Raw genomic sequence first — 12,610 nt, forward strand, 5'->3', positions numbered from 1 at the left:
TATGAGAACACTCGTAGTAGTAAATAAGAATAATCTGCGGATTGTATCACTACACACTTACCCTGTTTTACGTCTTCCTCAGGTATTTACCACTGGTTGCTGCCAAACAGAAAATAATGGGCTAGACAGATCTTGGTGTGATCCAATGTTATTCATTCTTTGTGGTTATGTAGTTGTAGGTATTCTGAGCAAATTTTAACAAAGTACAAAAAGAAGCATTGGCCACTTATGATTAAATTGTGACCAAGTGTAGTTGATGAGATCTCCTTGCTTTGTTCATCTGTACACTGAAGTCGGGTGGCTTGGTCAATATAGCTAGGCATGCTTAATTATACATTTAGCTAAACATTTCCAGTGTGACCTTAATGCTCTAAAGCAAAAGGCATCATTAGTCCTGGTGAGGCCTGGCACAATACAGCCAACAGTGAGCTTCAGTCATCCATCCCTTTGACTGTGTGCCCACAGCACTGTGGAACAGACAGTCCAGGTCATGGTAAACAGGCAAAATCATAGGATTTAGCTAAATCCAGCAAAAGTGTTGGCATCTGTCACTCCTCCTGACGCAGTCTGAGAAAGACCTTTCCAGAGTGAGATAATGAGAACTCCACAGTAATTGACCACAAGGTAACACCGTTACTCATCCTGGCATTTTAATTTCATCTTACTCCTATTAATTCATCAGTTAAACTAAAGCAGTATTTTGGAAATTGGTCTAAATTCCAGTTCTTAAGTTGTTCGAGGGTTTTTTTTAATGGACTGGAAATAAAGTATAGCAATAAGACCACTAAAAAGTCAATGATACTTTGAAGAAAACTGCACTCATTACTTACTATTACGACAGCTACACTACATGGTCTTCATTATTACTGGAGAGAACAGAAATCCCTGTAAGATACATTGTCCAGCAGCACAGCTGACACCACTGGCTGGGCCAGCTACAGTTCTCTAGAAACAAATGACTGCAGAGAGACTGATGGACTTAGTAGAAATAAAATTCTATTAAGATTAGTTACTTTTTCTTCTCTGTTCTCTAAACTTGAGGTGGTTTTTTTTTTAGGTCCTCTTCTCACCATGCAGACAGCACTGTCAGAATGGAAAAGCTATAGGTAAGTGCACAGCACCTGCAATACTGATTTGCGCAGGACCAGAAATTTTAATTCCTTCTTCCAGAAATCCTGCAGAGTCCTGAATTTCTGTGCTAGGACTTTAATTTTCTAGAGGCCAAAGCAATTCACCTTTGCTAGTTCCCCTGAAATGCTAACAGCGCTGAAAAAAACAACCAAGCAAAAAAAAAAATCCTTAAAATGATGACTATGCAAATTTACAGGTGGGGATGGGATGGGTTGGCTTGTTTTTCAAAGTTCAAGACATGCAAACTCACATACATAAAAGAAGGAAGGGGGTTTAGTAACTTCCTTGGATGCCTCAAATTTTCCAGCCTAAAATGATTACCTCTCTGTACTAGTAACTTCAAATATAGAGTTCTCATTTGACACTGAGAGAAGTTGTCAACTGAATGCTACAGCATTTTGTGCTCGGAAACAGATCTGCGTATAAAAATTTATACACTTCTAAAATAAGGAATCAACATTTTGAACAGCAAATATTCTAGCATCAGGTCAGTTTTCCTTTGGGTTTTCTGACCAGTAGTTATGTTTTGGCCTTACAATCACGTAAGTACAAACCTAAACATTTGTACTCTACTTGTACTCCTTGATAACACAGCAACTATTTTAGAACTCCAGCTACACATGAAGTATGATAAATCTGTGCTTAGGGAAGTTACCCCAGTTCCATTAGAATATCTGCAGTTTAACTGCTCTAAACAAACTACCACAGTTACGTGGGAAAGGGTAAGTTTGTTTATTCTACCATCATTATTTTAAACAGCCACAAACTACATCATACAAAAATCTTAGTAAACATAATAAGCTCTTAAGTTTTCTTTACATACTTTCACCAAAAAACATAGCTCAACGTAAAGGTTGAACAAATTCAGTGTTATTTGTTCATGTCACAATCTTCAAATACAATTTAAACGAAGCAGCTGACATGCATGGCTATTTGAAGGTGAATGTCCATTTACACAAGAAAATAGGAGTGGGCTGTATTCTGGGAGTGGAACACACATAGCTTGAATGCCAAACCCTACATACCATCCTGAAGCCTTGATGAAGTAAGGGCTGGGGTAATTATCTTCATTTTGTCTCTGGAGGTTCATGTTTTACCCAGTCCTCAAAGCCACCAGCATATTGCTGAACTCTGAAAATATACAGAAGATACAATGTTAAGAAGGACTCTTCTTGAGAAAAGTATCTAAGAGGACATGGTAAAAAAAATCCAACCCCAAAACAAAACAAATCAGAGAAAAAAACCAAAGCATACAGAAATTCTCTGCAATCAAATACACTTGTACCTAGCTTCACTGAGCCAGATCGACATTCCTTGTACTCTAATGCTGCCTGCTGCCACGCAGTGTGTTCTGTAACTCTTTTTTTCCAAATGGCACAATGCTAGACATCAAATATCAAGCAAGCAGCAGCAGACGGATCAACGGAACAGTTTGCCACTTCACTTTTTAAAAAGAGAGAACAGACTCACTGCAGTGGGAAATTTACATGTTACTATGTCGAATACTTCAGATGTCATCAAACAAGCATAGCACACTGATCTTTAATTCCTTCCAAACCTACACGCTCTATAGATCCAACGTAAGTCTGCACAAAACCAACTCCTTCCATTAGGCAGCATGAAAAACAGGTAATGGAGGATATCTGCACTTATTAAAACAATATATCTACAAAATAAGAACATGGTTACGTACTTTTTACTAAAATTAGCAGGGATATTCCAGTTCATAAATTGCAGTTCAGCGAAAACATGAGCAACCAACCGATTTTTTAATTTTATCTGCAGTCTTCAGCGAGCCACCTTCTGGCATGGGCTTAACAGTCCTGCCAACCAAACGCTGCTTTTGCTTTCACTCTCTATCAATCTCATTCTCTTTTTAGCCATTGCCTTCACAGCTTTACTCCTGGCAAACAATCCCACGCTTTACTGAAAGGGAAGGCGTACTTTGTCAACAGTGAACTGTACAGGTAACACTGCAATTTACCAAAGGGTGTGTTTTCATAAGCTATTTAAGATCATACTTCTACCAGAGTGAGCAGTTCTCCACCTTTCCAATCATCCTGCATCTCAGGACTAGTGCTTATGAAGCTGTATAAGGAAGCAACATCTTAGTGAGGGAGCCCTAAGAGCCAGAAGGACCCTTCAGTGGCAGCGTGGTCTTGCAAGAGATTGCATCACCCACGGCACACGCCGAGGGGCTGTTTCACAAGAAAAGTGAAAAAGATTCACTTTCCTGGAATACCCAACGGTGTCTTTCAAAGGTCGGTGGAGACAAGAGGAGGCGTCTAACTCAAACACCAGTAGTTTTGTTTATATTCCACATTTAAATCTCTACCCTTGCCAACAAGCAGCTGAGTGGGCAAGGGTGAACATTCTGCCTCATGGGGGAAGGCCACATTAATCCTATCCTTACACAAGTCATACCTGCTGAAACCCAAAGACATGGCAACACCAAGTGCTTGTTTACTTCTTGTTCCTGCCAAACAGGAGAAAACCACAGGGTCCGACCTGGACGGCATCTTTTGATTGTACCGTTCCTTGAACTCCATTGGGTCCATTTGTAGAGCTTCCACTAATTCACCCACTGGGAAACACAGGAAAAAAAAGTCTCCTTTATTCTCCATCCACAGGCAAGCTTACACTGTAAGGCTTCTAATTCAATTCCTCTTGAGGAAAAGTTTAGCCTCACAACATACAACTGTCTAGCACAGGTTCTCTTTCCTCAGCCACCACCACCTGTCTCCAGACTTGATCAACAAGCAAAGGGGAACACCCAACGTCTCCACACAGCCATGTTAATAACTTACACGGTATGTTGACAACACCCAACGTCTCCATGTAGCAGCGTTAATAACTTACGCGGTATGTTGATGGACGCTGGGATTTTCCCAGATCTGTCGACCTCCCACCGCTCCCGCACGTCTATGTGGAGAACGCTGGTCTTCTTCAAGTCTTTGAGCTGTTGGTAGGACAGGCTCGGCGCCCCGCCGGTGCAGAGGCTGCGGCTGGCGCCTCCTCCGGCCCCGGGACCTGGCGGAAAGGCGCAGCCCGTGAGGCCACCGCAGGCGCCCGCTGCCCCGGCCTCTCGGGGCAGGAAGCCCGTCACCCCCCATGTTTAACATACTTACACGGGGCCCCCCAGCCGCCGCTCCGCTCCGCCCCCTGCGTCCCCGCCTCACCGGGCGCTGCCGCCGGCCACCAGCCGCCGCTCGCCGCCCGCAGCGCCCGCCACCAGCCCCCCAACCCCATCTGCCCGCCTCCCAAGATGGCGGCCGCCGGGCAGCCCCTGCGGCGAGGGGGAGACGGCTCGGCGGGCGGCACCGCCTTCCCCTCAGAGGCGGGGACCCGGAGGCCTTCATCGGATGCTAAGCTTCTCCAGGGCCCGGGGGGCGGCATCGGGGTAGCCAGGCTCGGTTAAAAACAACTCCATTGGTGGGGGTTTTGTCGGTTTGGTTTTGGGGTTGGGTTTGGCTTTTTTTTTTTCCTTTCTTGTGAATCCTCAGATTTCTGACAATTTCTGACTGGCAGTTGATAAAATATTTGCACACTCGCATCTGATGAATTTACATCTTGGCATGCGATCGCCAGTCATATGCAGGGCTGCATCCAGAGGTGCGTGGCCAGCAGGTCGAGGGAGGTGATCCTGCCCCTCTAGTCTGCTCTGGCGATTCCCCACCTCTAGTACCGTGTCCAGGTCCAGTACAGGAAAGACATGGACCTGTTGGTCCAGAGAAGGGCTGCAAAAATGGTCAGCGGGATGGAGCACCTTTCCTGTGAGGAAAGGTTTAGAGAGCTGGGCTCGTTCAGCCTGGAGAAGATAAGACTCCGAGTCTTTCAGTACTTAAAGGGGGCCTATAAGAGAGATGGAGAGAGACTATTTAGCAGGGCCTGTTGTGACAGGGTGAGAGGTAATGGTTTTAAACTAAAAGAGGAGAGATTCAGGATGGATGTGAGAAATAAATTCTTTACAATGAGGGTGGTAGAACAATGGCACAGGTTGCCCAGAGAGATGGTGGATGCACCATCCCTGGAGACATTCAAGGCCAGGCTGGATATGGCTCTGGGCAGTTTGATCTAGTTGAAGATGCCCTGCTCACTGCAGGAGGTTGGGGACAAGGTGACCTTTGAAGGTCTCTCCCAACCCCAACTATTCTAGGATTCTACGATTGCGTGTGGCCAGCAGGGCATCCCCCTGGTTCAGGGAAGGCCTGGATTTTGCCAGAGCTATGAAAAGCTGAGCTTTGTGTGAGGAAGGTGACTTCCACAACCAAGCCAGGCTGTTGAGAAGCCTAAAAGTACCAAAGGCTGGGAGACCGAACAGGGATGAGGAATTTTGATGCCAAACCCACTCAAAGTAATCAGAAGAAAACCCCTCGATGTTACACCTGAGGAGGTGATATCAGCACTTGCCTGCACCACGCTCGCCCTTGCCACTGTCTCCTTGCAGACACAACGGCTGCGGTCCAAAGGTGATAACTGCATCCCTAGTTTCAATATGCTTTTGGACTGAAAGCTGTCAGTCTTCCAGTCCCATGGCCAAGGCATGTTTTAAGTTTAAATGAGGGTCCCTCTGCTCAGCATGGTTTAAATCAGTACTCCGTATTTACTATATACCCCTGTAGATACATTATGTACCAGCCGTATGTATCTAAGGGCAGACATACTGGATGTTTTTCTTTGTAAAAGATGCATTTTGAGGAGTATATTGTTGAATCTGTACTAATGAGATTTTTCCTTCTCAAAACGAGAACAAAATATTTCTCAGTACTGTAAAGTGTGACAAATTGAACTTGGCACATGTAACTGGTTCACTAGCTGCCCTTCTGCCAGCCTCTCCATATGGCCGCCTTGACAGGCATTTGCAAATTGTCTCTTTGAGGCAGTACATCTATATATGAGTTGAAGATGTATGCATTTTCCATTTTTAATAACGTATGGAATACACTACCTCTGCAAATTCTCTTTTAAACTATAACTTACTGTATATTTTATGTAGTAAATAACGACCACCTTCTTTCTCTTTAACCTTTTAATCTAGTTATTGGTCTTGCAGCACAATAATTCTCTAATTTCTCCCATATGGAGGAGGAAGGACTCACTTTTTGATCCAGTTTGTTTCAGACTGTTGTCCCACATTCTTTCTCTTTCACATATAGACTTCATGAACTCGCGTCTGGGGTTCCTCTGGTCTGCAGTGTGCTTGCAGATCTTTGTGCTCAGTTGTCACAACTGTCACTGAAGTGCCTGAAGAATTCCTCCTACCTAAATCAAATCCCGCTTAATCTGTCAACCACTTTCAGTAACACTCTTCTTGACGTCTTGTCTTTGCTTGGTCCAATGACTTCTACATGCTTCCCTAACCATTCTTTCGTTTGTCAGCAGACACACTAGTGGTTCTCCATCCTTGATTTTTAAGGGGTGCCACTGCAACTTCACCCTTTTCCTCTTTCTTTATTTCTTGTCACTGCATAATCTTATTCCAATAAAACTACTATCTTTCAGATTTGCCTTCTTCCAAATAAAGCCCCCCTCACTGTCTAGCCACATGCTGAGTTTAATCTCAATCCCAGTTTCTTTTAGCTCCTCCCGTGTGTGCTGGACACCCTTTACAATGCCTGCTCCCCAGCTAGGATTTGCACCTTTGATTCCGATCTCCCTCCTGCCCCTCCCACGGTGGCTACCTTGAAAATCTACGCAGGGTTTACATCCTTTTTATAACCTCTGGATACAACTACCCACACCCTTGCACTCAGGCGACCTGTTAGCTTGCTCCCCACATGCACAAATCCGGTGCAGCATCTCCAGGTCTTTCAGCAAGACCCTGCCAAATTCCAATGCGAAGGTAACTCCATCACGTCTCCCTTCCTTTGTACCCTTCCATTCTTTCCCTTGAGTTTCTAAGGTGACCCGCAGCCAGACCTGCCGCTACCTGTTGCCCCTCGGCGGGCTCAGATAGGCTCCGACCCGCCCGGCAGCCCCGCTTCCATCGGCCGTCCTACCCGGGAGACCCATTCTGCCCTCAAATCGGCACCACTCCCGGAGCCCACCGCGCTCCACGCTACCTCCCCCCGGCCGCCCCCTCCGCGACAGCTCGTACGGCGCCGGGGGCAGCCCGCCCCAGGGCCCGCGCGGAGCCGGGAGCCCAGAGCTCGGGCCCGGGCTGCGGCTGGGGCTAGGGCGGGGAGCGCCGCGGCGAAGCCGGGGGCGGGCCGCGCCGGGCGGAGCAGAGTGGCGCGGCCCTGGCTGCGGCCCAGCTTCCTCCGCCGCTTCCTGCCGCCGCGCTCGCCTGCCTGCAGCCCGCCCGCTGCTCCGTGAGTGCGGGGCGCTCGGGGCGGGGAGGGGGGAGGCCGTCGGCTCAGCTCGGGGGAAGCCGTGTCCGCGGCGGGCTCGTCCTTGCGGAGCCGGGGTCGCGGAGTCTCGGCGCTTACGCGCGGCTGCTGCGGCTGGAGAGCCGGGCCGGGCCGCGCCGATCCGCCCCGCCATGGCGGCGGCCGGGCTGACGGCCTGCGGAGCCGCGGCCCGAGGGCGCCGCGCAGGTGCAGCCGAAGGGGGCGCGGGAGGGGGCGCGACGCTGGTGCCGGGTTGCGGGCGGGCGGGCGGACAGACGGGCAGGGGCATTGCCTCGCCGTGGCCCCGGGCCGGCCGCCCTCCCTCCCCGGTGCCGAGCAGCGCTTCTCTCGACGTGTTCCGGTCTGGTGGCCAACTACGGCTCGCGTGGGCTCGCTGTGGGTTGCTGGCGGCGAGCTGCTGGTGGTGACTGTCCGCTGTCGATCTGAAATAGGTTAGCCCTACCGTCACATGAAAACAGCAACCGGGCCGTCTCCGTGACCCGCAGTAAGCTGCTCGGCCTGTTCAGTTTGAGTCGGTAGCATCGCCTTTGGTCGGGTTTAAACATATGCTCTATTCACTTTGCATTAAGCAAGTTAGCAAGTGAATGCAGTTATAAAATGGTCTTGTGGTTCTGTGTCATGAGGCTAGCGTGATCATTTATGCCCTGCTCTGACAGCGTGGCATATGCCGGCCTGGTGATGCCACTGCCCGGCCTGCTGCCGCTGCTGCGTGGGGCTCTCCACACCAAGTGTTTTCGCAGGCATTGCATGTGGCCACAGCGCCCATGCTCTGCTACCTGAAGCCTGGTTTTCAGCTAATGCAGACTGGTACGTGCCTGGTGGTTAGATGACAGCCTGGTGACGGTCCTCTCGATCAACCAGAGACGTGGTATTTTAGGTCCATAACTGCAACTCTGCATGTTGTATTTGAGTTAATGTTTTGATTCTATGGATTTTGGTTTTAGAACTTCATTCAGCCTTTTGCTGTTCATGTCCCTTACTTCAGGACTTCATCGTGCTCTTGCTGTAGATATGTTGCTACTCACGCAGTTAAACAGGATATGCACAACGGCATGTTAAACGCAGATACAGAAGAATAAAGTAAGATGTCAAGAACGCAGAAGCAGATGGCAATAAGTCCAGGTGTAACACTGTATTCTTGTTGCATGTTGTCTTTAGCTAGAGGTGTTTCCCAATTCTATTAAATAATCCTCTTATACAAGCACGTAAAGCAGAGTTGTGTTCAGAGGATTCTTTCCACTCTGATTTTCTAGCTTTTTAAGTGGAAGCATAGTAGTGGCACGAGCATGTGCCAGATTGGTAGCAGAATATGCCTTTGTGAAACTGCTCTGCAGTTTACTATGGTTGTAAATGTTTTGTCAGATTTCTTCATGAAATATTGAAGAACTGGTGCTCTGTAGTTTTGTTTCTGCGAGATTCACAGAAATGCAGCTGGCATCTTATGGATTCTGCTGTGAGCATCAATTGTGGATCAAGGACAAGTTGCTCCACTTTAGACGTGTCATCAAAGGAAACTGGGGCAGTTTGTGTGGAGGAGGAAAATGCAATGAAATTTTTTGCTCTCAGTGGCAAGACTTTGACTTTCAAAGAGCTCAAACCAGTTTTCCGTAGTCCTTTACTATTTTACCTGTTTTACTTCCATTGATCAGCTCACTCCCATGGCACCCTTCCAGAGTAGATGGGAGGTTACGTGCAGCCATTGTCTTCCTTCATCTGCTCTGACTCAGCCCTTTAGGCATGGGTACAGCGTGAGTCTCAGCTTAATGTATTGTTTTGTGTGGGCTTCAGCCTTGCTATCTCACACACTGCGCTGCAACCCCAGTTCCGTTTGGTTTTTTTTAGGCTTCACAGAATTAGCATTTCTCTGAAGTTCATCCTTTGCTGATGTTGCCCTTCATGCTCTCTTATGACATCTCAGACCACTTTTTTTCTCTAGTTTTTGTCCACATAGTTATCCTGCCAAGATTTCAGTGGTCACTTTCCAGCTGTTTCAGTTGTTACGCCCTCAGGTTTTCTGTGGTGATGGCACTGTTACGTTGGTGTTCATATTACATGAGTGCATAGTCTGTCAGCTTGGTTAGTACTTGGATGGGAGACCGCCTGGGAATACTGGGTGCTGTGGGCTTTATACTGGGCATGACATGCTGTGGTATGGAATACCCCTTTGGCCAGTTTGGGTCAGGTGTCCTGTCTCTGCTCCCTCCCGGCTTCTTGTGCCCCCTTCTTGTGCCCCTCCTCACTGGCAGAGCATGAGACTGAAAAGTCCTTGATCAGGGTAAGCATTACTTTGTAACAACTAAAACATCCGTGTGTTATCAGCATTGTCCTCAGACTACAGCTGTAAACACAGCACGGCACCAGCTACTAAGAAGGGGAAAAATAACTCTTACAGCTGTAACACAGAGTGTCATCTGCCTGTCTTTCCACATAACAAAATTTTCACTTGTGGGCCAACATGATTAGTTAAAAGCCATGGCTCTTTTTATGGTACTTTAACAGCGTTCTGCGTTTTAAAGCATGCATTTGTGGAAAATCATGTTAGACCACGAATGCATCTATCAGATGTTTTTCCCCTCTTGGTGTGTTCATATTTATTTATTTTTTAATACATTTAAGGTGGGATAGAGAGCATAACAGAAGTTGCAGTTTGCTTTATGAGGTTGGACCTTTGCTGTAAGATGCTGGCAAGAATATGTAATCAAAATACTACTCCTTTTACCCACTCAATCCTTTCATTTACTTTAGTCATAAACCCAGTTACAGGGTCTTTCCATTCTGGTTTCTGGACACATCTGGTTTCTGTTCATCTTTAGAAGTAATTTTTCTGTGGCAAATGGGTTTCAGGAGGAAATCTGAGGGGGATTGTGCAGGATGCAAACGTGAATGTCATCAGACCAGGTTTAGCATGGTCAGCTGGATAAAAATGATTAATAAAAGTGAGAAATGCTGCGGGATTTTTACTGTCACTTGGAAAGTTGTATTTAGTGGTCTTACGGCTCCATCTTGTTCCTTGTGCAAAAAGTGCATCAGTGTCTCACCCTTTTAGGACTGTAATGTAATGTCAGGGTTGGCGTTTGAGCTCCAGCAACGGTGTAGGATGTGTGATGTGCCTTTGGGCTAGGAAATGTTGGAGAAGACACTCTCAGAATCTCAGATGACATTTTCCAGGGGAAGAAGTGTTGCTGCCACTACCAGTCAGCAGTTCTGGTCCTTTTACTGCTCCAGCAGGCAGCGGGGGCTTGTTTGCCGCAAAGGTTTCGGTGGCTGTCAGAGCGCTGAGCCTCCTGGCCCACTGATGGGTGACACTGCCCAGTCGCTAACCGTGATGGACGCGGTTCTTGCTCTGTGATTGGGTGACATTTGATCTAGCGGCAAGCAAGCCAAAATGCCACAGGTAACGTTTGGAACAGACGTCCAAAATAGATCAACTTGCAGCTTACGTCAAAACACGTAGCAATTCTGCTGAGGATCTGGCATTACTGACCCATACAAGGCTCTTCTTTCTGTAGTCTGACAGTTATGTGGAAGCTCATAAAGACCGTTCACACATGCACTACGGAGCATCTTGGCCTTTGGACTTAAACTGCACATCTGTGCTGTTCCTCAGCCCCTTGCATTGGTGCTAGGCTGCTGTTGACAAATGGTGCTGTTGAGTTACATGAAATGGCTGATTTTTCACTCCATGCCTTTTCAGTGTGATGCAGTTGCTTTTCTTTTTTTTTACATTAGCAACCTAAAATGGTATCATTTTAACATGAAAGTTTGACTACAAGTGGTAAGGCAGCTGGAATTTAGGGTATCTCAGATGAATTGACGGACTGAGGTAAATGTATTTGCCCCAGCTTCTTTGAATTCAGGTGCTCACTGATGAAATAATTAACAACACTGGTTTCACAGTTAATGGGCAGTCCTACTGGGAAAATCTTACCCCTATTCAAAATAGTACCTGGAGACTACCTGTGGACAAACTTAGTTATATTTCATAGGGTAAGTTGCTTAGATGAGTTGGTGGTTATTGCACCATTTTTATCTTGTTTGTATACTAGTAACGAAATAGTAATCCTCCCAGTTAATCAAGGATCAGGAAAAATGTTGTGATAGGTATTACACAGATAATAAGAATAAAAATGTGGCACTTGCCTGAAACAGCTGGCACCACCATAAGGGTGAGAGAACAGGATCTTGGCAGATGGAACCAGTGATATGGTAGCAGTCAGCACGGCAGGTTATTTCTCTAGCATACTGATGATCTGGTTCAAGTTTCTTCTGCACATCATGGTAAAGGTACAGCATGGGAAATCTCACTAGGGGGGCATGTTTCAAAGCTTAGCAAGTGAGCTGTAGACATTGCAGGAGGAGGGACTCAAGCTCTAAGTCAGGAGTGCAAGATGATAAGATGGGAATAGATTTTGGGGAGTCTAGACAGTGAAGACGTAGTTTGCTTGTACATCTCTCCTCCAAAAGAGAAGTGAATTCTAGTTCACACTAGCTTTGTATCTTTTTTTGGTGCTAGTTCTACTGAATTCCAGCAAAAGATAAAATTGTAAAAGAATAACAAGCACTTATTTTAGGAACTGCATCTAGCTCTTTTTAGTTTCTGAATATATGCTTTATGAAGAGGGTGCATTTTTAAATGTGAACATATTAACATTGTTAAGCGTAGCCTATTTCAGGCATAGTTAACATTTAAAACAGTCTAGGCATACCTTAGATTTAACTTAACAAATTTAGCATTTTGATTTTTGGCATTTTGTCAGATTTGAAGCTCTTAAAATTCAGTAGGCAGATCATTCTGTTGCTTTTAAAGTGGTTTGTGCTTTCTAGAAAGGTGGAAATGAGCAGTTGTAGTGAGGAGCTTTTGATCTTAATCAGCTATTTGCAGGCAGACTGGCATTTTTATTTCTTTTAAGAAATAGAAAGCAAACCAAGAATTGCAAGTGATGATGATTACACTTCAAACTGAGCTCAAAGAATCTGAACGAGTTTGGCAAGAACTAGTTCTTAGTTCTGTATGAAATGATTGTTTAAAAGGAAGAGATCTAGCTCTTTCTAGTTTTAGCTTTTTCCCATGAAACTGCATAATTTCTATTTAAGATTTTTACTGTGTGCCAAATAGAGATCAGGATGGA

The 12,610-nt window shown here is 46.2% G+C and overlaps 2 protein-coding genes across 6 annotated transcripts in view; one reads left to right on the plus strand and one right to left on the minus strand.

Annotated features, from left to right (window-relative positions):
• Positions 1–1,056: 1,056 nt before the first annotated feature.
• Positions 1,057–4,522, minus strand: TSTD3 (thiosulfate sulfurtransferase like domain containing 3). 2 transcript variants are annotated; one of them, XM_030489880.1, is made up of 4 exons: positions 4,260–4,522; positions 3,991–4,161; positions 3,556–3,715; positions 1,057–2,262 (listed from the first exon to the last, which is right to left on the minus strand). In XM_030489880.1, exons 1-4 carry the CDS (start codon positions 4,378–4,380, stop codon positions 2,199–2,201), a joined length of 516 nt encoding a protein of 171 aa, XP_030345740.1. In that variant the 5' UTR covers positions 4,381–4,522; the 3' UTR covers positions 1,057–2,198. The 2 variants fall into 2 exon arrangements, with proteins under 2 accessions (XP_030345740.1, XP_030345741.1); XM_030489881.1 differs by having other exon boundaries at positions 4,311–4,380.
• A 2,678-nt stretch (positions 4,523–7,200) lies between these two features.
• USP45 (ubiquitin specific peptidase 45) overlaps positions 7,201–12,610 on the plus strand; it is a 53,563-nt gene continuing 48,153 nt past the window's right edge. For 2 of the 4 annotated variants that reach the window (XR_003992025.1, XM_030490621.1), the window contains exon 1: positions 7,236–7,442. The gene's annotated coding sequence lies outside the window, so the exon portion shown is untranslated. Of the gene's footprint in view, positions 7,443–7,771; positions 7,966–12,610 lie in introns of those variants that run through there. The other 2 variants (XM_030490618.1, XM_030490619.1) reach the window with 2 other exon arrangements.

Source organism: Strigops habroptila, chromosome 6, assembly GCF_004027225.2.
Source record: "Strigops habroptila isolate Jane chromosome 6, bStrHab1.2.pri, whole genome shotgun sequence".
Taxonomy (NCBI): domain Eukaryota; kingdom Metazoa; phylum Chordata; class Aves; order Psittaciformes; family Psittacidae; genus Strigops; species Strigops habroptila.

Coding starts and splice junctions, on each gene's coding strand:
- TSTD3 (XM_030489880.1), bottom strand. CDS start 4,380: ATGGGGTTGGGGGGCTGGTGGCGGGCGCTGCGGGCGGCGAGCGGCGGC. Junction 4,162..4,259: donor CGGCGGCTGGGGGGCCCCGT/GTAAGTATGTTA, acceptor CCTTTCCGCCAG/GTCCCGGGGCCGGAGGAGGC. Junction 3,716..3,990: donor AGCGTCCATCAACATACCGC/GTAAGTTATTAA, acceptor TGTGTTTCCCAG/TGGGTGAATTAGTGGAAGCT.